Source organism: Canis lupus, chromosome 22 (genome assembly GCF_003254725.2).
Source record: "Canis lupus dingo isolate Sandy chromosome 22, ASM325472v2, whole genome shotgun sequence".
NCBI lineage: Eukaryota > Metazoa > Chordata > Mammalia > Carnivora > Canidae > Canis > Canis lupus.
Window position 1 is genome coordinate 8,661,173 of NC_064264.1, and position 24,006 is coordinate 8,685,178.

The following is a 24,006-nucleotide window of genomic DNA, read 5'->3' on the forward strand; positions in this document are numbered from 1 at the left end:
ATGTCTTCTAAATTAGTCCTTCTAAAGATGTTCTCGAAGTGATTCCGTGATTTAGCTAACAGTAATTAAAATGAGTAGAACTATCAGCTGAAATTTTTATTCAGAAATTTGCTCTGCAAACACAGACTCAAACTTGTCACTAAAACACAGGATTCAAATGCAAAAAGACGTTGTAAAATCTATAACATAGGTTAGAGATATACTTACAGACTAAAATTGATAAAGGGCAAGGCAGGAAGGAGGAGGAAGGGGGAGGAAGAGCAGAGATGTAGGGGGGTAGGGCAAGGGGGTAAGAGAAGTGGGGACTGCCTGCAACCATCTGTGCCTGCACCCTGTGGAGGGGTAAGGCTTCAAAACCCAAGAAGCTTATGGAACTCCTAAAATAAAGGAATTTGGAACCTACCACTGGGTCCACTGTGCCAGGGAATAATGTACGGTAATTAGAAGTCTTGCTTTTGAGTTCTAGCCTCCCATTTACTCAGCAGATATTAAACTGAGTCTCAGTTTTCTCATTTGTAAAATTTAGGTAATTTCACACAACCGTTAACCAAGAGCATGTTTATTCGTTTTATTCCGTGAATAAAACCACTCTGTAAGCAATAAAATGCTAAGTAGAAAGGTATTTGAAAGTTCCTGACATAGATGCCCCAAGCCTATACAAAAAGGTTTATTATAGTCCATCACATGCTGGTGGTTTGAAAAAGTCGTGGTACTTAAATGGCACAGTGAGAAGGTTAGAAATTCCAGCTCCACACATGATAAAGTGAATCATATTTCTTTGGTAGAAAACAAGAGCCTAATAGTCTTCCAAATACTCTCATAACAAAGAGCAAGGGGGAGGGAATTATTGCCATATATGTTCAATTGGGAAAAATAAACGACTACTTGCAGTAGAATCAATGTGCACTGAATCCTATATTAAGGCTATTATCAATAATGGTTATTGACCATTTTAAGCCACTTAACAAAATCAAAAATACAAACGTGCTTCAAGTGACCGACAATTTTCAGAGGAATATACTCTATAGCCAGCAAAACCACACGAATTTGCCAAGGGAAAATAGTGCACTAACACGTGAGGGCCTTTTTCGAAGGTCTATTCTTAGATCTAAAACAAACTCTCTTTAATTAAAACCTTTGCTTATAAACACATTTCCTGAATAAGTAAAGCCTAACGAATCCAATATGAGTGAAATGCTGTGCCCTGGAAACAGAAAGGAGTGGCTGACAATGGTCGTGTCATATAACCTTTTGTCACTCCCACCACAACAGCAAACATGCAACCTTAAACTAAGCGAAAGCTTTCTAAATTTAGATACTTTCAAATAAGGCATCTTAAGTTATATGTAAAGGTTTGGTAAATTATTTATTATGTCTCTTATCTTCAATAATGGAATATCATGTTTAATTTGTAATCAAAATGGAAAGAAAGCTGTTATGCCATATATTACTGTACCAAGACTCAGAGTTTCCAGTCTATATTTAGTTCACATTAAAATGGAAGCAAAGACGCAAACCAAGCTAAAAATAAAATGTTCTACAAAGATGAGATTTTTTAAATGGATTGAAATCTAGCTTTATTTGGTCCCCTTAAATGCTGATCGCATCGAGCAGCACCTTAACTCTGGAGTGCTCTGCAAACCTAACTGTACCATTTTCCATCACCTAGAACAGGGGTCGGGAAAGAGTATGGCCCACCAGCCAAGTCTATGGGCCATTTCGTCCCGGCCACCTGATTTTGAATAGCTCATCAGCTAAGAAGGTTTTTACATACTTATATGGCTTTTTCTAAAAAAGAAGATGAAGACTATTTCTTAATACCTGAAAATTCTATGAAATTCGCATTTCAGTGTCTTTAAAGTTTCATCACCCCACTTATTTAAGTATTGTCCGTGGCTGCTTTTACACTATGACAGTAGAGTAGAGTGATTTTGACCCAGACTCTATGGCTCACAAAGTTTAAAACTTTATTACCTAGACCTCTACAGAGAAAGGTCCCCAAGTTCTGCCCTAGATGAAAGTTAATTACTCTTATTATTCAAAATATCTTCCTTCTCAACATCTAGCAAAATGCTAAAGTTCCTGATTTCACTCAGGGATGCCTGAGTGGCTCAGTGGTTGAGCCTCTGTCTTCAGCTGAGGTCATGATCCTGGGGTCCTGGGATGGAGTCCCGCATCGGGCTTCCTGGAGGAAGCCTGCTTCTCCCTCTGCCTGTGTGTCTGCCTCTCTCTGAGTGGCTCTGATGAATAAATATAGAAAAATTTTTAAAAAGCTCCTGATTCCACTCAGAACTGTAGGTAAAAGTTTTAAATAATCTTTAAATTTTAAAATAAAATTTTCTAATCTATTCTCTGTTTCCAATGGGCTGCCACCTACAAATTGAAAAATGCTGAGCACGTCTTCCCTAGGCTACTCCAACTACAGTTATGGTGAAAGATAATGTTTTAAATGCACAGTGAAAAATGCAAATCAGTATTTTCAAATAGTGTCTCACTGTGAAGGTACAAGAATTTATTTACACATCTTTCAGGTGAAAGTATGGCCAAGGTACTAATTAAAGACTGTGGTGACTATTTTGTTAATGTGCTTAGAGACGTCTTAATCCAGATATAACGTTATAAAGTTCTGAATATCTTTCCAGTGGTTAGGTATGTTTTACCTAAATTTAAAGACCCATAAAAAAAATAAGACCCATAAATATTCCAAATTAACTGTAAGAAGACATAGAAATGCCAGATCAATGAGAGCACAAGAAACCTAATTAGGAGATATTTTTGACACATGAAGCTTCAAGACCTTGGCTGAGATAAGTCATTGTCAGAAAAAGTCACTGAGGGATCCCTGGGTGGCGCAGCGGTTTGGCGCCTGCCTTTGGCCCGGGGCACGATCCTGGAGACCCGGGATCGAATCCCACGTTGGGCTCCCGGTGCATGGAGCCTGCTTCTCCCTCTGCCTGTGTCTCTGCCTCTCTGTCTCTCTCTGTGTGACTATCATGAATAAATAAATAAAATCTTTAAAAAAAAAAAAAAAGAAAGAAAGAAAAAGTCACTGAGATGGCTCATTTGTTGATACCATGTGGCTTATGATGGTTGAACAATCTTAGTCTACAAATCTGAGCAATATTCCTCCAGACATTCCCTATATTCATGGGCCACAGTCTTCACTGGCCAACAACAACAACAACAACAACAACAAAAAACAAAGCTTTGACATTTATGCTCAAAACCAAGTTGGTCTGAGTTTATATCAGTGCTGTTTCAGAATGCCTCATTCTCAATAAATAGCTGTGAAATTCTCTGCAACAGTAAATGTGAATGTAAAATCAACCTCCTCCTTAAGACAGAACTAAGAATTAGGAATAAGAGCCAAGAGTAAGTAGAGAGGAAGAGGTAGGATGAATCACAGCTCCCATCGGCTTTCCCACATCAGCAACATTTCCACTTTTGTAAGTAAGGGATTTTTTTTCCCTTGGGGAAACAGAGGCAGATGCAAAATTATCCACTGTGGATAGCTAGATGAGACTACCTGCAATTCTACTTAGCTGATATAGAGAAAGGAAAAAAAGTGAAAAACAGAGAGAAAAATAATACACTGAAAGGACAAAGAAAAAGGGGGAAAAAATGCAAAAGAGAACAAAGAGTATACAAAATGGGGATGGGAGGAGGGTGCTAAAATGTACGTGAGAATTTTATTATTAAGTCACACTAATTTTAAAAACCTGCCAGTCTTATTTTTTAAAAGTCTGTTTTAAAAGATGACTTTAGGGGCACCTGGATGGGTTAGTCAGTTAAGCGTCCGCCTTCAGCTCAGGTCATGATCTCAGGGTCCCGGGATCGACCCCACATCAGGGTCCCTGCTTAGCGGGGAGCCTGCTTCCTTCTCTCTCTCTCTCTCTCTCTCTCTCTCTCTCTGTCAAATAAATGAATAAAATCTTTTTAAAAAATATGACTTTAAAAGTCATCATATCCACTGCAAAAAACTGAGATTAGTGTTGTCCTAAAATAATCCATTTTCCCTTCCATTGAGAGCCAGGTATTTAAATAATGATACATCATGTTAGGTTGAACCATATGAAATTTCCCACATTTGACCATTTTTTTCCAACTTTATTGAGACATAATTGACAAACTAAATATATATATACTTAAAGTATATAATGCTATAATTTGATAGACATACATATTGTGAAACAATTAGGTAATTAACATATCCAGCACCTCACATAGTTAAATGTGTGTATTAAGAATGCTTAAAATCTACAGCACATAGTTGGCTCAGTCAGTTGAGTGTCTGTCTGACTGTTGATTTCAGCTCAGGTCACGATCTCAGGGTTGTAGGATCCAGCCTCCTGTTGGACTCTGTGCTCAGAGGGAAGTCTGCTTGAGATTCTCTCTCTCTCTCTCCCTTGGCCCCTTCCCCTGCTCTCTCTCTCTCTCTCAAATAAATAAATAAAAGAGAATAGATCTTAAAAATGCAAGAATGCAATCTTAAGCATTCTTAAGATCTATTCTCAGCAAATTTCAAGGATACAATACAGTATTAACTATAGTCATTATGCTGCACCTTAGATCCCCAGAACTTACTCATCCTATAACTGTAAGTTTGTACCCTTTCACCAACACCTCCCCATTTCCCCCCACCTCCCAGCCCCTGGCAACCACCATCCTACTCTTGGCCATTTTTGACCTACTGATCTAGCAAATTCATTTAGTTCAACCTAACATAACATAATACTTTCCCACCATTAAAAAGAACGGGGTAGACGTGCACATGCCATTAGGGAAATGATCATTTTAGAGCTCCAAACAAGACACAGCATGTGTACAGAATGTTCTCATTTGTACTCTTTTAAAGAAACATATGTATGTTCATAGACATTTTCTGGAAGTGTACCAAGAAAAATGTCAACAATTGCCTCTGGGATGGAGACTAGAAGGTCTGGAGTGAGAGGGAGATTACTTTCCACTGGATACTCTCCTGTCACAGAATATCCTCTCACACTATTGAATATCATATTATATGCATGCATTACTTATTTCAATTAAGAAAAACCTGGATATTTTCCAAATGCCACAATTAATTTAAGATCATTCAATTATTTAAAACATTAATCAGTATTTACAAAAAACATTTTTAATAAGGTAATTACTTGAGTGGCCTTTTTTTAACCCAAACCTAAACTAACCAAACAACTTTATGATCATAAGGCTCTTCAAGGAAACTAAAATAAGTAGTATGCTTTAATAATAATATCCATATACATGAAGCATTCTATATAAGTATATAATGTATAATGAATAAAAGGTATTCATTTAAGAAATATTTTTTATTTCTTAAGATTCATTTATCTAATTTGAGAGAGAGTGTGGAAGCAGGGGGAGGGGGGCCAGGGGGAGGAGTAGCAGGAGAGGGAGAGAGAGAGGATCTCAAGCAGACTCCATGCTGTGTGCAGAGCCTGACATGATTATGACCTCAGCCAAAACTAAGAGTCTACTGTCAACCAACTGAGCCTCCTGTGTGCCCCATATATTTTATTTCTATGCACAACTCACTCTGCAGTAGGCCTTCTGTATATATACATATAAATGCTTTCTAAAGATACGACACAGTATACAAATGCATACCCGTGAATACATGTGTATATGTGTGTGCGTACGTATACATATAGCACACATAACACCCCAGGCTGCTAGTCAACCAAGACCAAAGATGGCACTAGCAACCATAACCCTGTCAGATCTAATGGTCCCTTGGTATAGCTACAGTATGTACAAGCAAGAACTGCTTTCTTTCTTTTTTAAGATTTTATTTATTTATTTATTTATTCATTCATTCATTCATTCATTCATTCATTCATTCATTTATTTGAGGTGAGGTGAAGGGGAAGAGCAGAGGGAGAGGGACAAGCAGACTAGGTGCTGGATAATGCAAGGGCTCAATCTCACAACCCTGAGATCACAACCTGAGCTGAAATCAAGAGCCAGAGGCTTAATGGACCAGCCACCCAGGTGCCCCAGAACTGCTTTCTGTCTAAAAAACCACTAGGCCTTGGGCTAGTCCTGGCCTCTCCCATCTTGCATATCTGTGGAGATGATCAAACAAGTACAGTCTTTCTAAAAGATCTTTTTGCTCAACTATTACCTGGATCATAATTGAAGGCTGGGAACCAGTATTAAATTTAGCAGTTCTTAAAAATAAATAAATAAATAAATAAATAAATAAATAAATAAATAAATAAATAAATATAGCAGTTCTTATTTTATGAATCTCATTACTGCACTAGCTCTCTTCCCTGAGAATCATGAACATATATGAACAGTCTGGATTGAGGTGGGGAGGGGCAGGCAGAGAGGTTGAGGCCCACTGGTCTCAGGAGTTCTAGGCCTGGATCTCAGGTGTTCTACATGAAAATACTGATGAACTTACACATTTGTATGAGCTAGCATAAAATGCAGAACTTCTAAAGTTCAATACATCTCGGGAAATATACAAATATTTCATTTAATGATCACTAATTCTATTCATAGGGGAAAATGCACTAAATATTTTTATTACAAAGTTAAATGGAAAACCAATAATAAATGTGCTTTTTAAATGTATTCTTAGTCGCAAAAACATGTTTTACCCCAAACCATAGATAAAATAAAATTTAAAGAATTTAAGCTTAGCTATCACCATGAATTCAGGAGATCTACAAATTTTAATTGTACCTCCCCCCCGACCAGATTTATTGTTTAACTTAAACTCAAATTAAAGTCATCTCTAAATTTTCTCTCAAGCAGTATAAATTTACTAATTTTGATGTAAGTTTCCATGGAATTTTAGCCATTTCATATGTATCTATAAAATATGCCATCTTTTAAACTTGCTATTAGTAACACAGTTTTGTTAACTTTTTAAAAATTAAGATATCAAATGTTAAAGGCACAGAAAGTCCCTATCTTATTTAGCCTTAATACATTAAACCTCATATCCTTAAGTTATCACAGATTCTATTAGATGAAGAAATATCACTATTAAAATGAGTCACAAGATGTGCAGTTAAAAAAAAATAACCGAAACAATCTTTGACTCTTAGATGACTCTAAGCGCATCTTGCTAACACTGTGTGTGCTTACGTGTATTTACTTTAGAAAATAAGGAGGTAGGCCAATAAAAGCATGATTTCATAAGCATAAAATAAAAGCTCTACTCTCCTATAGGAGTCCACCGACCTTAAAAAAAAACAAATTCTCATTAAAAACAACCACAGAATTAACTTTTGCAAATTTATTTTTAAAGAGAGCACAGAAATCCAGTGACTTCACTGGTTCTCTTCACATACCTCAGGAAGGGCCCCCAGGGATAACCGACTTCTAAAGTACGATGATTCTTTTTTTTTTTTTTTTTTACGATGATTCTTAAAGTACGATGAAAATCTTGAAATATGAGGAATCCTCCAGTGGTTAAGCATCTGCTTGCTATGTATATGCTCAAGGTCTAATTAAAAACGCTCAACTTTGAGCCCTCGGGGGTCAAAAGCTCCTGCTCCATACACAAGAGTAACACAGCACGCTCATGGCCATGTAACCCCGAGAAGTTAATCTTCACTAGGACAACCTTGGCTGGTAGGGTCTGAACCCTGCACTGGGCGGGAACCCACGACTCAGAAGCCTGGCTTGCTGATGGGTCACGCGAAGTGGGGGGGGGGGGGGGGGGGGGGAGCATCACTGGGAGCATCACTGACCCTGGGAGCATCACTGACCCAGGCACAGCGCCCGGCCTTTCCAAATGGCAGCGGGAGGCTAGGGAGCTGCCTGCGGTCGCTTCTCCCACCCCCACCCACCACCCACCCTCTCAGAGGGGACCTGGGGAGGAGGCAGGTGCGGCCCGCGGGAAGGGCAGGAGGGTGGAGGGCTTCTCGCCCCTGCGGCGGGGCGGCCTGCACTGGGCTCTCCGCGCAAGGCACGTCCTCCGCCCAACCGGGGCACGCAGGGAGGCCGAGGACGTAACACAGAGCTTCTGAGTTCCCGGAGTGGGGCCTCTCAAGAGCGCTCCGGCATTTTCCCACGCTCCCGCCGAGCCTCCCCACTGCCCCGCAGCCCACCCCGGCGGCCTCCCGCGCGGGGCCCGGGGATCCCTTGCAGCCGCACGGCGGCCCCGCCCCCTGGACAGGCCCCGCCCCCAACCAGGCCTCGCCCCCGGCTCCCGCGGCCCCGCCCCTAGCCAGGCCCCGCCCCCGGCCCCGAGGCCCCGCCCCTAACCAGGCCAGGCCCCGCCCCCGGGAGCGCCGGCGCTCCCCGCGCGCCCCGGGCGCCCGGGCCCCTCGCCCCCGCCCCGCACGCTCCCGGGTCGGCCCGCCTCACCTTGGTCCGGATCTGCCCGGAGGTGGACACTTTGCGGATCAGTTTCTGGGGTCCCTCCTGCTCCGCTTCGCTGTCGGACGAGTCGTCTGCGGGCCCCGCCGACGCAGCGGCGGGGGTGACCGCGGCGCCCGCCCCGGCGGCCGCTCCTCCCGCGGCGCCCGGAGGGTGGTGCTGGCCGCCGGCCCCGGCCATCCGCTCCGGCTCCTGCGGGGACACAGCACCGCCCGGGGGGGCGGCGGCGGCGGTCAGGGGGCGCGCTCGGTCGGAGCCGGGCCCGGAGCCCCGCGCCCGGACGCCGCCGCCATGTTCCGCGCCGCCGGCCGCCCCGGGGAGGGGTCGCGGGGGCGCCAGACGCGCTCCCGGCTGCGGCCGCTCAGCCCCTCGGCGCGGCTCGGGCCCCGGCGGCGGGCGCAGGGGGGCGCCCCGGGCGCTCGGGACCCCTGCGCGCGCAGCCTCGGGCTGTCCGCGGGCTCCGCACCCAGAACACGAGCGGCGCGGGTGGAGGGGGCGCGAGCGGCGGAGGGGCAGGGGCCTGAGGCCCGACGGGCGGGGGCGGGGGGCGGGATGGGGGGTCACGAACCTCCGCGGCCGAGCCCCGCGGGCCGGGCGACGGCCGTGCTCCCCGCGCGGCTGCAGCGACAGCGGCCCCCGGAGTTTCCCGCCGACCTCCTTGGTGCAGCCTGCCCCCCCCCCCCCCCACCTACGACTCCTCCGGAGCCTCGGGCCTGGCCGCACAGGACAAGCCCCTCGCGCCCCCAGACGACCCCCGGCCCCCGGCCCCCGGCCCCGGCCCCGCCCGTCCCGCGAGCCCGCCGCGCATCCCGGGCCGACCGTACCTCTCGCGCCCCCGCCTCGGGGCTCGGGTCCTCGGCGCCCTCCCGACCGCGGGGCTTAGCTGCCGGCCCACCCCCACCTCCATCCGGCGCACACGGAAGAGCGGAGCATTTTCCGGGAGGCTCCACTCCGCTCCGAGAACTTTTCGTTCGGAAAGAGCGATCCGTCGGCTCACAGGAAGCTGGGCAGGGCGTGGAGGGAGCGCAGAAGCCGGAGAGCACAGCGCAGCCCGAGCCCGCAGGATGCGAAATAAAGGTCTTTGAAACCGAAGCGCCAAGCGAGGCTGCCTGGAAGCAAACAATGCACCGAAGCCGTGTGAACACCAGGGCCCGAGCACGAAAACACGGGAGGTCCTGGGAGAGCCACTCCCTAAGCCGGAGCCGGGCGGGAGGAAATGGGATCAACAGGCTGCAGCCGCCGCTCGCGGCTCGTCCCCCGCGGGCTGCAGGAGCGGGCGCCGGGGACCTGCAGCCTCGCGGCAGGGGGTGCGCGCCCGGCGCCCGAGAACCCTTCCCGTGGGTGTGCGAGGCCTTGGGGGAGAAGATGCCGAGATGACAGATCCCTCTTGTCATCCGCAGACGGCTCTAAACTTAGCTGTATTTTTAAGTAGGGCAAAAAGTCCCCGCCAGACTCTGCAGAGACTCTCGACAATCCAGCAAAGCACATCATCCCTTCATCGTGTTCACGTCCTTCAAGTATCCACTTCTATTTTGTCAGTTGACATGACCTTTAAGGGTCCTCCAAACCGGCATTCTAGTGGAGTTTTGCTTTCTTTCCTTTTCTTTTTTTTTTTTTTCCCCCAGTTGCCATCTTATTTATGGTCAACAATAATTAGGATCGCTAGGTCTCAACTAAGAGTTCTAGGAGGTTGTAAGAAACCGGATTCCAGCCCAACGCTGTCTATCCACAGTGCTGATTAAAATGTAAAATGGGCCGGTTTGAATCTTCAGAGACTGCTGCCCTGAAATGCTAAGTGATGGAAGCTACTTCTCCAGCTTCAGCTGTCTTCTTTAGGGAAGGGAAAAGAGACAGAGCCAGGCAAAATAAACTTTTAGAGGCATTATGGTTTTATACATAAGCAATTCTAGATCTACACAGAATGTACTGTTGTGAAGGGAATTCTTTAAGAGAAAAAAAAATGATCAAAATAATGGCCTTTAGCCCCAGCTAGCTGTTTGGCCACTGGCGAGTCCAGTGGTTTGTCAAGGCAGACAGGAACACCTAGCAAAGGGCCTTTGGAACGAATAAACCTAGTTCGGACCCCTCCTGTAATGAAACTCTTGAGGCCCCCAGATCATGAGCTAGGGCCAAAGTCCAGATCATGTGGTTACTATTCTAATGTTCTATTCACTTTACCACACCACGTTAACAAAAAGTTAGTTTGTCAGTTATCATGTTTGTATTCACACTTCAGGCTTTCAGGTTTTATATAGTAACATGTTCCAGAATCTAGGCAGAGTGATTAAACTGAAACGCACTGTTGAACACCCATGCCCATTCTGTGATCTGAAGAAGAGGGCTGATTACAGTTCCCATTCTGATTGAGACAGATTGCTTAAAGATACCTTAAAAGACCTTCATGTGCAAGAGCTGGCCAATTAATACCTCAGGGTGAAGTTATTTATTACTCCATAAAAATGTAACCTCAGTTGTACTTGCTCTTCAAACACTCCTGTAACAAGTTCTAAAACTTGGTTGTGACTTTGAAAGCATAGCCAGTCTTAGCCTACTCATGCTAAATAAATTATCCCTGCTCTACAGTTTCCCTAGCACATAGAATGCTCAGAGTGAAAATACTGTGTAGGCAAATGAAGGAATGTCACTTCATTTCCCACAAAAGGCAGCTCATGAAAACCCTCTTTTCTTCAATCACCTCTTCTGAGGAGACTGTTCCAAGTAATCCCTAATGTAAGGTACTTGGTCCATTAGATTCTTCTCGGGTCTTACCCATAAATTAGAAGTTTCCAGAATGAATATCCAATCTGTATATCGTATATCTGCAATACACTTTCATTTCCCTTAAAAAAAAAATAGAATAGCGATGTCAAGAGCTCCATATTTTCAATCATTTTAATGTAGCTCAGAATGGCAACTGAAACAGATTTCAAGTATGTGGCATATTACATTAGTTCTTTGATTTACAAGATCCCCTTGACTTTTTCCTTACTTGGTGTCTTTAGATTTTCAAATAATTTCTTAGATGTGTCTTGCATATTTCTTTTATTATTGTTACTTTGAAATCTTTGTTTGGAACATAACATATCACAAACACACTATTAAAAACTTGGACATAAGCCATGTAGACATTGCATTCGGGATGAAATGGAAATAGAACCTACCACTAAATTAGGTCTCTACTTGATAGGGTTTCCTGCCCCGTTTAAAGAAAGAAAAATTATTACACTGAAGATGATAATAAATCAGAGCCTATTCTCATTCTGATACCAACTTTGAATATTAGGCATATTCTTACTGATAGATACTTTATATTCTTATTGATCATTACTTACAACAAAAGAGGTTTAATATCCATTTGCAACTTTTAAGTCCCAGGGGTTCTACGCTTTTATATTAAACACTAAGTCACAAACATGTAGAACTCTACACTTTCATACTGAAGAACCCATGTTGGACTTTCAGACAGTAACATTCTAGGACTCATAGTCATAATATACTATGTTGTATATTTGGAATTCAACCTTCAAAACTTCATTAAAAATCTCCTTGGTTGTTACCTGAATGAAAAAAGATTTTAGATTCATCATGATAGCAACTGATTGGACATATGGTCATCCCTACACCTAAGGCAAAAACCTTTAATCATCTAGACCTAATGCATAAATATGCTTATAACTTCTCATTTATATTTTGGCCCTTTTTCCTTTGAAACTCTTCCCTTTCTAATTTTTCATTAGTTTTCCTAATTTCATCAGAGCCTGGGAATAAAAAAAAACCCACCAATTTTAGTAAATAAAATGTATCCTAGTATCACTGCCTAAGGTCTACTTTGTAAATACTACCACAATTTTTGAGTGTTGGCTGGAATTCAAGCTACCCATCTCTCCACCCCCACCCCAGGATATCATCTATGAGTAAGGATTGTTTGGCTAAATGTCTTCCCACCCGCCTATTCCCACCACCAAAATATTTTCATATTGATTAGAAATGTAGGGAATTCCTCTATTTCCACTGATTTGGTTACATTCCAAAGCTAGCATTAAAGAAAATACACAGAAATCTGAATGCTAACATTTATCTTCTTTTAGGCCTAATGCTCTAGCTGGAGTAATGATAAGGCTGTTTATTTAAATGCCCTCGCTTAACTAAATAACTTCATTTTATCTCCAAATACAAAGAATGTCATGAAGTCCAGTAGCTGACTCTCAGCTGCAGACACGGGTACATTGAAAGACAGAAGTTCTGCTCTCCTTACTATTTATTATTCAGCATCAATTCCTGAGATTATGTTAACTCTTTGGTCTCAAGAGTTCCATGTAGAATCATATCATCATGTTTTTAGGTTTCATCAAAAAAGAACAAGGAGAGTACATCCTTACAGGTATGCTGTTATACACAGGGAATAATCCAGGGTCTGTGTAATGTGAATACTTCCTATTCAATATTGAATATTCTTATTATAAATATAAATGAGTACACTTTTATGGTAAAGTATTAAAGTTGCCAATATTTGAAATCAAACGGATTTTTCAAGAACTGCAAAACGGACTCCTCATCAAAGCAGATGTTGCCCATCCTTTCCTTAGCCCAAAGTCTTTGAGGGTACACAGGGCTTCAGAAATTCTGATTCACTTGAAATTTTAGTATTATTTTTTATATGCATGTTGCATAGATATATTGTGGAGAGAGACTCTATAGCTTTGGTTAGATCCTTAAAGAGATCATTGACCTAAGATAAGTTCAAGAAGCCAAGATTTCGATGAATTTTGTGTCCTTTCAAAGCATATTTAGACTAAGCTGATATTTCCTCCATTAGAGCCAAAGGTCTGAAATAATTAACATTCAAGTATCTTTTTTTTTTTCCACTAATTTATCCTCTCTGTCTCTTGTATACGCCACTTCTCAGTCATTTGGAAAACATTTTCTTAAGGAACTTAAATGAGAACTCTTAGACTTTGTGGTCATACATGTATGACCACAGGTTTTCAAATAAAATCACTTTGCCAAAGTATCACTTTGTGCCGCATATATGAGATCCCTGAAGTTTTGTGGGGTTTTTTTTACTATCTGAATGTCAACTCCTAACATGTATGAAACAAGACATTCTGTTATGAATGTAGGCTCCATGAGGATTTAAGGATTTGTGTCTGTATTAACTGCTATATCCATTAGTTCTGGAACACAGTAGGTGCCGGATAAAATATCCGTTGGGTAAGTAAACAGGCCTTCAGTGGTTAAAGAAAATAAATCCAATATTCTAAGGAGAGTTCTGCAGTCTGGATAAAGTGTCACCGTTCATTCACACATTCCTATTAGGACGCCAGGTTTAAAGGTAAATAAATGACCATTTTCGGTTTTGTCACTTGAAGTAAAGCAACATTAAAGTTTTCCTCTATTTTCCTAGGCACGCGGTAGCTCTGCCATCGGCACCCTAAAGGTAAAATACATTTCACAGGGGATTTCTCACCGTGATCGGTGTTGGCTTAAAGCATCCAGGTTCAAAAGGGATCTCATACAGGAGAAGTTTAAAAGTAAAAAAGCAGCAAAAGCAGGTCACTGAGTGTAGTTCCCAATGATCTTTGATTTAAACTTCAAAACCGACTGTAGTTTTGGTTTCAAGAATAATTTACTCCCCAGTCATAACCACAATAGAAGAAATGTGAGCAGATGGGCAACCTAACAACATGTTCAAATTGACAAAAGCCAAGACAGCTGCAGATACAGATGGATCAGAGTCCAAGGACGCTTCTGAAAGGTCGGGAAACGGGAGGCAGAGAAGTGTATTTGGGCAAAGGAGCGGAGAGGGGACTTACTAGAAAAGAAAAAGGAGAATCGAGCCTGCCACCTGACCTAGAAGCTCTCAACAGGCAGGGGGCCAGCCTGAGCAGCCACGCCGAGTCCCTGGGAAAAAGAGCATCCCAACACGTTGCACAGAAGCCGGGGCGAGGCCAGACATTGCAGACGAGGGTTTCCAGACAGGTTCAAGAATTTCAAGCAAGACGGAGTAGCAGACATCGAGGCAGGGCGTGCAGAAGCCAAAATTCGATGCCAGGGGAAAAGGCAGCCCACACAGGATTACAGAGCTCTGAGCGAGACGGGGATTCCGGGGTGGAATCCCTGGAGGGATGTGAGATGGTTCTGACTGTCTGAGTTGGAAGAAAGAAGGAAGTTGGAGGAGTTGGAGGGAACGGATCCAAAGCCCCCCGGTCTCCTCCTCCTTCATCCTCGCGCGCACACACACACACACACACACACGCACACACACGCGCGCGCGCGCAAATCGCCCCAGCTCCGGGTGGCCCGTGCAGGGAAGCCGCGGTGAGCCTCCCGCTCCTCCCCGGCCAAAGCCTGGAACCCGGGCCGCGCAGGGCCGCCCCGGCCGGCGGGAGGCGTGGCCCCACCGCTCCCCGCGAACCTGCGCGCCCAGGTGAGGGCCCGGGGGGGGCGGGGGGAGGGACGGGGGGTCCCCTCCGAGCCCGCACGCCGACCCCGCGGGCTGGGGCTCTCCTCTCCCTCCACCCCGCACCCCCCACCCCCCACCCCAAAACCAATCCCAAAGTTGGCGAGTCCATGACGCGCAGGGGGACGGTGCCCCGAGGGTCCGCCGGCGCCCCGGGGGGCGAGCCTGGCCGCCGGACAAAGGCGCCCCGGGCGGCGCGCGAGGAGGAGCCCGGGCGGCGGAGGAAGCGCTGCCCCGGCTGGGAAGCAGCTGGGGACCTCATCCCGGGCCATTTCCTGAACGGAACCCGGCCGGGCGGGGGGGCGAGGAGAGGTGGGAGGGGGCGGGCGCGGGCGCGGTACCCACCGGTTCCTCCCAGGCCGGGCTGCGGGCGCGGGGCGCGGGGCGCACGTGCTGCGGCTCCATCGCGCCGCCCGCGCCCGCCCGAGAGCGGGGACCCGGAGCCCCGCCGCCGCCGCCGCCGCCGCCGCCGCCGCTGGATGCGCGTCCCTCGCCGCGGAGCTCTCGGCGCCGCCGCCGCCCGGCTCCTGCCCGGGGCCACCGACCGGCCCTCCCGCCGTCTCCGGCTTCCGCCGCGCTGCGCTCTCCCGCCCCCGCGCCGGGCCCTTCCTCCTCCTCCTCCTCCTCCTCCCCCGCCTCCCCCTCCTCCTCCTCCCGGTCCAGCTCCGAGCGCTCCGCTCCCCGCCGCCGCTGCCGCCGCCTCCCACGGCCGCAGAGTCCGCCCCTCGCTCCTTCCTCCGCCCCCGGCTCCCTCCCCTTTTCCTCCCCGCGCCCGCCCCGCCCCCGCCGCCGCCCCCTCCTGCCCGCGGGCGGCCCGGGACGCACGTGACCCCCCCGGCAGGCCTTATAAGGCGCGGAACCGAAAGCGGCCGCCGGGCGGTCACGGGCACCGGGCGGGCTGGGGCGCTCCGGGGAGCGGTGGCGCGGGGGGGGGGGGTCCCGGGAGGCGCCTCGGGGCGCCCCTCTCCCCGGATGCCCCCCTTCCCTGCTCCCCTCCGCCGGGCGCCCTGGACGGTCCCGGACTTGGGGGGCGCAGGGGGGAGGCGGGGAGGGAGTCCCAGGAGACGCCTCGGGGCGCCCCTCTCCCCGGCTGCCCCCCCTCCGCCGGGCGCCCTGGACGGTCCCGGACTTGGAGGGCGCAGGGGGGGCGGGGGGGTCCCGGGAGACGCCTCCGGACGCCTCTCACCCCGGCTGCCTCCCCCCGCCCCGCTGCGGGCGCGTCCTCTCCACCAGGCGCCCTGGACGGTCCCCACTTGGGCGTCGCAGGCGTGGGGCGAGGAGGGGGCACCAGGAGACGCCTCCGGACGCCCCTCTCCCCGGCTGCCCCCCCGCCCCGTACCCTGCAGGCGCGTCCCCTCTGCCGGACGCCCTGGACGGTCCCCGACTTGGGGGCCGCAGGGGGGAGGCGGGGAGGGGGTCCCGGGAGATGCCTCCGGACGCCCCTCTCCCCGGCCGCCCCCCCTTCCCTGCTCCCCTCCGCCGGGCGCCCTGGACAGTCCCCGACTTGGGCGTCGCAGGGGTGGGGCGAGGAGGGGGCACCAGAAGACGCCTCCGGGCGCCCCTCTCCCCGGCTGCCCCCCGCCCCACCCCCCCGCGGGCGCGTCCTCTCCAACTGGCGCCCTGGACGGTCCCCGGCTTGGAGGGCGCAGGGGTGGAGCGGGCGGGCGGGGGGGGGGCTGCGCTCCCGCGCCCCTGGGGAGCCCGCTGCGCCGGCGGCCGCGTCTTTGCGCCGCTCGGGGCAGTGGCGGCGGCTTAGCCGGCAGGAGGCCTCCAGCCCCGGCTGCCACCAACGGAGCCGACCCGCCCTCCACTTGCAGCCGCGCTCGCCGGGGCGCTCAGCGCAGGGCAGGTCGCCGGCGGCCCGCGGAGAACAGCGTTGCAGACGGCCTTGCCGAGCATCTCCCCGGCGTGGAACGCGGCTTCCATCCGGCTCCAAGCCAAGAAGGGCTTTTCACGGCTTTGTCCCTCCCCTGGACTCCGAGGCCCCTTCTACCCGCGTCTTCCCGCGGCTCTTCGCCACGTCACGCACATGCACACGTTTTAAAAAAAAAAAAAAAAACTAACTAAAAAATCAAAAACGTTGACTTGATCCAGAACACCTGTTCTCATTATTCCCACTTGTATTTCTTCATCCACTACCCCTTCTTGCCCGCAGGCGGACATCCAGCCGAGGTGACCCTAACTAAGGCCATTGATGGCTCTAAAAATGCCCTGAACAATTAGATTGTTGTTGTTATTGTTGTTTTTCCGTTTTCTTCTCTTCTTACTTAATCTACCTGCAGCGTTTGGCATTGGGGACTAGACTTTTGTCCTTGAAACTATCCCTTCCATGGGCCCCTTTGACACCTGGGTCTCCCAAGTTCTCCGGCCTTTTCTTGGTCAGCCCTCTTACATGTGGGAGATCCTAAATAACCTGCCCTTGCTCTGTTTCTAATGCTGCCTGGTCTGCCCACACCCACCCACCACTTCAGCTACAAACCACCTGCTGATAACTGGTAAACCCCAGATCTCCAGTTCTGTAGAGCCAACTTGTTCCCAGAAATTTCTACCCAGATGTCCCATGGGCCTTAAATTCAGCTGGACTGAAACAGAAGTTAATTTTCCTGCCAGCTGGCTTTTCTCTCTTGTCTCATGGTCTCAGGAAAAGTCTTCGTGAATCCATCTAGTCACTCAAAGGAGAAATCCGAAAATTGTCCCTGGTTCCTTCTGTCTCCCCTTTGCCCTCTCCACACCTGGGACATTCCTGTCTATCACCTTCTCTCCGTTTCACTGTTCTTGCCTGATTTCAGGTCCCTTGTTTCAAATCCCAGAAGCATTGCATTTCTTTCCTTGGTAGTGTCACCGCCTCGGAGCCGGTGGGACCTCCATCTCTCACGTTGTGGCCAAAGTCAGCCTTCTAAAATACAACATCGAGTAAGTCAATCCCGGAATAAGCCCTCCCAACAGCTCCCCATTACCTGTAGGATGAAGTCCCAGTATCTCAGCCAGTATCTGTTTCCCCAGCCTCATCAACCAGCTCTTGAGTTCCTCCCCTGCAGTTCCCTGTAAGGCCACTTAATTTTATGCTGTGCTCTCTCATGGGATGCCCTTCCTCTTACTCAGCCTGTCCAAACATCTCATCTTTCAGGATTCAACCTAAGAGTTCCTTCGTTATGAAATCTTTTGACCCTCCTGCAGGTTCCAACTGGCCACTCACTCTAGAGGAAATGCACACCCCCCCCCCCACCCGGTCACAACGCCTTGGAAGACTATATTAAACTCATTTTTTAGTAATATCCCTGCTGGCAAGTATCGTGACTGACTTATCCCCATCTTCCTAGTTCTCAGTACAGTTTCTGGTGTATCATAGGTGCTCAGTGAAGGTTGAATGAACAAATTTTGTGATAGAATTTGAGTGACCATATTTTTATGGCTGGAGAAAACCAGTTTCCCAGGAATTATTTAATTCTCACAACCCTGCAAATAAAATATTACCATCTTTTACAGTGATGGAAGTTGAAAACAGAAAAGAAGGGATCCCTGGATGGCGCAGCGGTTTGGCGCCTGCCTTTGGCCCAGGGCGCGATCCTGGAGACCCAGGATCGAATCCCACGTCAGGCTCCCTGAATGGAGCCTGCTTCTCCCACTGCCTGTGTCTCTGCCTCTCTCTCTCTCTCTCTCTGTGACTATCATAAATTAAAAAAAACAAAAACAAAAACAAAAAAAACAGAAAAGAATAAAGCCATCGGCCCAAGGTGCCTAAAGCCAGGACTATAATCCAGTCGCCTAGGTAAATTCACTACACCTTTATCTGTCCATTGTTTTTTCACTTTAAATTCTGTTTTGCATGCTGCCATAGCTTTCTTTTTTGTTAGTGGTTGCCTGGTATATATCTTTTCATCTCTTTATTTCCAACCATTCTGAGTCATTATGTGTTAAGTGTGTCTTGTAAACAACAGTTGAAGTTCGGTAGTTGTTAACTCATTCTGAGAGTCTGCCTTTTAGTAGTCCTATTTTAATCAGTTTTCATTTATCTTGTATATTAATTAGGGTAAAAAGTTATTGTAAGAAAGAGATTCTTCTTCTCTGGCCTCTCCCAAACACAATGTGTATTTCTCTCTCCTGAAACAGTCTCAGGATAAGTGGTCCTGGATGTTAGGGTTGTTAGGGTGGCTCCTTTGCTCCATATTGCTATTCCATCCCCTAGGGCATTGCCTTTATCTGGGGGTTTGGGGGGGGGGGCGGAGCTGGTTAGGGGAGTTCTAGCTCAAGAAAGGAAGAAGTGAGTGTAAGGGAGCACAAGCCTAACTCCTTAAGGCCTAGATCCAGAAGTGACACACTTCGCATCTGCTCATATCACATTGGCCAGAACTTAGTTGCATGGTCATAGCCAGCAGCAAAGAGGCAGGAAAATCAAGCCATTAGCTGGGCAGCCATGATCCACCCCCAACTCTATTATTATGGAGGAGAGAAAACAGATTTTGGTGAAAACTAGCATTTTTTGTCACACCAGGAATACCATCTTTGGATTTATTACCACCTTCTCATTTCACATTTACCTAACTTTCTTTTTCATTCCTTTCTTGCCTTCTATTCCATTAACTGATTTTTTCTTTCATTTACTCCCTCTTTCTAAACCCTCCTACTCTTTTGGAATTTAAGCCTTTTATTTCAATTCTCAGCGGTTACCTCTTAAGATATTTAAATTTATACTGAACATCCAAGATTCCATCAATATCTTCAACCCCTTCTTTTAAAGATAATCCTAAATAAACAAAAATAAATAAAACACTTTAGCTCACGATTCCTTTCCTATAAACTATGTACTGCTATCTAGTATTTTTTAATTCCCCATTTATTTTTTAGTTCTTCACTAAATTAGTCATCACCGTGACTACTTTTATAATTATTTAATTATTTTTTCCTAACATATTCCATCAGCATTTGCTTTTTGTATCCCATTCTTTCCTTCTGGGGCTCAATTTATGTCTTGGTGAAGTATGTTCTGCAGTATTTTTCTTCACTGTATCTGTGAGTAAAATTCTCTGTTTTGTCTGTCACTCTTATTTTATTTCTCTCATATTCTTGATTCATAATTTCGTCAGCTAAGGAACTCTTTAGGCTGACAACTACTGAGGCCAACACCTCGATGTTACTGTTTCATTACCTTCTGGCATCTGCTGTTTAGTGGTAGAAGTCTGGTCAGTCTCATTGTTATCCTTTATAGATTTTGTTTCATTGTAGTAACTTAATATTTTCTTTTTTTTCCCCCAGTTGATGTTTACATTAGTGATGTGTGTCCAGGTGGGTGTTATTGCTTAGATCCCTTGTTCTGGACTCGATATGCATCTTTAGCCTGAAGACTCAGGTCCTTCTTCGGTTTTGGAGAATTTCAGCCCTTCAGTATTTCAAATATTCCTTCCCCCCATTCTGACCCCAGGCATTTTTTCCACTTTTTCTCTATTTTATCTTTTTTGGAACTCCAGTTAGATAAGAGTTTGAGTTTCTCTTTTTCTCATGTCTTAATTTTTCTTCCATATTTCTGCTCTTTTTCTTATGCAGCTCATGGTTAATTTTCTCAGATCCTTTTGATGGTCTCTAACAGATTCTCTCTGCCACTATATGATATACTCTTTAATATGGACATTGAATTTTACATTTATTTACATTTCTAAAATGTTCATTTCTTTTCTTTTCAAATTTGCCTGTCCTTTTTTTTTTTTAGAGGATCTTACTTTTGTCCTAGAGTCTCTTCTTTCCCTTATCCCATTAAACATTTTAAACACATTTATTTAAAAATCCTTCAGGTTGCTCTAATATAGCACACTTACCATGACGAGCACGGAGTAACGTGTAGAATTATTGAATCACTATATTGTACACCCGAAACTAATATAACACTGTACGTTAACCATGCTGGAATTAAAATTGAAAACTTAAGTTAAAAATTGTTCTAATAGCTATAGTTAACAGAGTGTAAATTCTCCCATTTGTTGCACTTGCTGAATCACAATTGTGCTACCTTGCTTCCTTGAGTGCTTTATAATGTTTTACTGTGAGCTTCTCTTCATGGGACTTGTTTTCCATGATGGTTATGCATAGTCTGTTAATATTGCATTTGACTCAGAGACTTCCAGGTTTTCCTGGCTCACTCACATGTCTGGGAGTGGATTCTGGAAGACTCAAAACACGTGAAGGGCTCCCTAGGTCTCTCTCTCTGTTTCTGAGGGGCTTCTCCGAGACTCTTCTCAGTATGACAGCTTCCAGATACCTGGATTGACTCCTTATATATGTAGGCTCAGGGCTCCGAAGGTGTATGTCAAGAAAAAGCAAGCCAGATGGATGCTGTATTCTTTTATGAACTCAGTTCAGAAATCATATAGCATCACTCTCACCACATGAATTGAATGGAGTTATCACGAAACCCTGCCCAGTTTCAAGGGTATGGAACATATGGACCTCAGAGTTGTCAGTGGGAGGAGTATCAGAAACATTTTAAGAGGAACGTTTAGGAATGAGATATATATACTTGTGCAGTCCTCTTTGGAACATGCAATCTACCACAGTGGTGTATCTCAGTGTCGTGTTTCTGAGCCATCAGAGGTTCATTCTTAAATTAGATGATATTCTTAGAGGGCTATTCCTTCTCTCTGACTCAGCACCTGGAGACCGTGAGTTATCATCTATGAAGAATCCAGCCAATTAAAATGCAGGCCTAGAGTCTTCTTCACACTGAAGAAGCACAGAGCTGCAGCATCCCACTGCCCCAGCCACATCTTTTACGGAGCATATTGGAGTCTGACAAAACCTCCCATAGAAACCATCTGAGAAACACTCCCTACGTGAGGTTTGTACTTGAAGCAAGTTTACAAACAGATTGCATCTTAGTAACGATGTACCTACCTGAAGCAGAAAATAGAAATCACCTTGTTCCACTTTATAAAAGTAATGTGAGGCCCACAAAAAGAAGCGCTATAGCAAACCCAACTCTCTGTAGATCATGTTGGCTGTTACCCTGCTGCTCCCATAAAGAGACCCTTCATGGTTTTCCATGTAGCAGGGTGCTGGGGGTGTTTTCTAGTTATTACAGACAACAACTTAGGTATACGAATTCTACAGATGATTTTGTCTCCCTCTTCTGCCCTCATCCCTCATAATTTCAAGAGAAAAACACTTAAAAAACAATTAATCATTTGTTGACCGTGAATACAAGGATGCCAAAAATACCATTAAGTGAAAAGGCAGGTTTTAAAACACAACATATGAAAAAATGTAAATATTATGTAACTATGTAATAAGAAGTTTGGCAGGATATACCTTGAAGTGGTTAGTGATTATTGGTGGGCAGTTGGATTCCATAATCTTATGTATTTGTCCTTTATTTTATTAGACGTCTGGTAGGATTATGCATATTCTTGGATTTTCTTGTTTTCCCACAGTAAGTATTTAATGCTTTTGAGAGAAAATTTTAATGATTGATCATAATTAAATTAACAAAAACCAACATATTTAGGGAAATAGAAATCCTTAAGTGTATCGAGATATATACGGACTGAGGAATAAGGCAGAGAAGAATGAAAATAACCAGGGCCTAGGACTATGTCTTCTAGGCCAGATAGGGTGAAGAATTGGGTCTAGAGTTCAAATAAAATGTGACAGATTTCATTGTGATCTAAAGTCACAAACTGTGGGGTTCCCACTAAGTGAGCAGACCTGAGGATGGGGCTTTTCTGATCCCTGAGAATACATACAATGGACTTCATCTGGGTGGTGGCAGGTGCCCAGCCACTTTAGATTCAAAGTCAGAGTTCTAGATTCCAGGAAGAGAGCTGTCAAAAGAACCATGTGGCAGGAATCAAGACAAAGCAAAATACTGGGAACTGAGACAAGGGACATGAAGAAAGCCCCAACCAGGTAGCCCAATACGCAGTGCAGTGGTCCTCAAGAAGATGGATCAGGGCCCAACAGGCTAGAGGGGGCAATGGGAGCCAGTGGCCAGTGGTGGCCTTCAATACTGGGCAGTAGGGCCAGTGAATTTGACAGAACTACCCCAGATTAAGGGACAAATGTTTTTACAGTGGTTTTCTCAGAGTGAGTTTAGAGTATTTTCTTTTGGAAAACCATGCAAGGAAGAGATGAAGGCAAGAAGAGTGGAGTTTGGCACCTAGTCATTGAGGAATGCTAACATTGAGTGGAAAGCACATCGGATTTGCTATTAAAGAGAACTGTATTCAAACTCTGCTCTTCTACGTATTAACCTGGAGACCTTGGGCAAGTTGTTTCCTTCCCTGTAAAATGAGCATAACAATACCAGTTTCTCAGTACTGTGTGACGGGCAAGTGAAATACTGTACTAAAAATATCTGGCATCATATAGGTATTTTTGTTGTTGTTGTTCATATAGGTGTTTTCTACAAACATAAAAGTTCTGAAAAGGAAAAGAAATGAAGGGACTATTACTTTTATGTCCTACAAATTAGATGAGGCACATCACCCCTCATTCCCTGTCATATAGTCTTTGAAACTAGCAGCTGCTGGACTTAGAAAACCATGCATTTAAATAAATACATACATACATACCATCCATTTTTCAAAAACTTCAACACAACAGGTTTTTAAAACTCCCTTTTAGATCAGAGACACTTTGGTTTTAGTCATCACAACAGCCATATGAGAAAATTATTATTATCCCCATTTTACAGATGAGGAGACTGAGGTTCAGGGATTAAACAATTTGCCTGGAGTCACAGAACTTGTCGGGGATGGAGAGAGAGCCAGCATGTGGCGTTCTCACCCCATGAGAGTCCCATCCGAGAGGTGGAAGAAAAATCAGGAAAATGGACTACATACAGGTCCAGACTTTTGTTGGGGGGAAGTTAGAGTCGTTTCACAGCATAGGGAAGCAAACATGTGTTTAGACGAGTGGGAAGTAACCAGTGGAGGGGGAAATGATGGAAGGCCAAAGAGAGAGAGGCTAATTTGTGGGGAAAGCTCTGACGTACACGTTGAAGAAGAAGGCTCACACAACTTTGTTTCTTCAGAGCCAAGAATAAAGGAGTCAAGGAAGAAAAACACACCATAAATGTTAACTGTCGTTATGACCCGACTGGCATCTAGGTCTAAGGTGTGTTTTCCTTCTTGTTACCCCAGGATATGGTAACTACCCTCAATCAGAAGGTCTTAGACTGACTGGTCCATTCTTGGTCCTCC

The 24,006-nt window shown here is 46.0% G+C and overlaps 1 protein-coding gene across 9 annotated transcripts in view; it reads right to left on the bottom strand.

Moving 5' to 3' along the window:
• Positions 1 to 8,550, bottom strand: part of DGKH (diacylglycerol kinase eta) — a 178,966-nt gene extending 170,416 nt beyond the window's left edge. For all 9 annotated transcript variants that reach the window (XM_049099330.1, XM_049099335.1, XM_049099332.1 and 6 more), the window contains exon 1: positions 8,347 to 8,550. In XM_049099330.1, the coding sequence (XP_048955287.1) occupies positions 8,347 to 8,538 (192 nt within the window). In that variant the 5' untranslated portion in view covers positions 8,539 to 8,550. The remainder of the gene's footprint in view (positions 1 to 8,346) is intronic.
• Between the last annotated feature and the right edge of the window lie 15,456 nt (positions 8,551 to 24,006).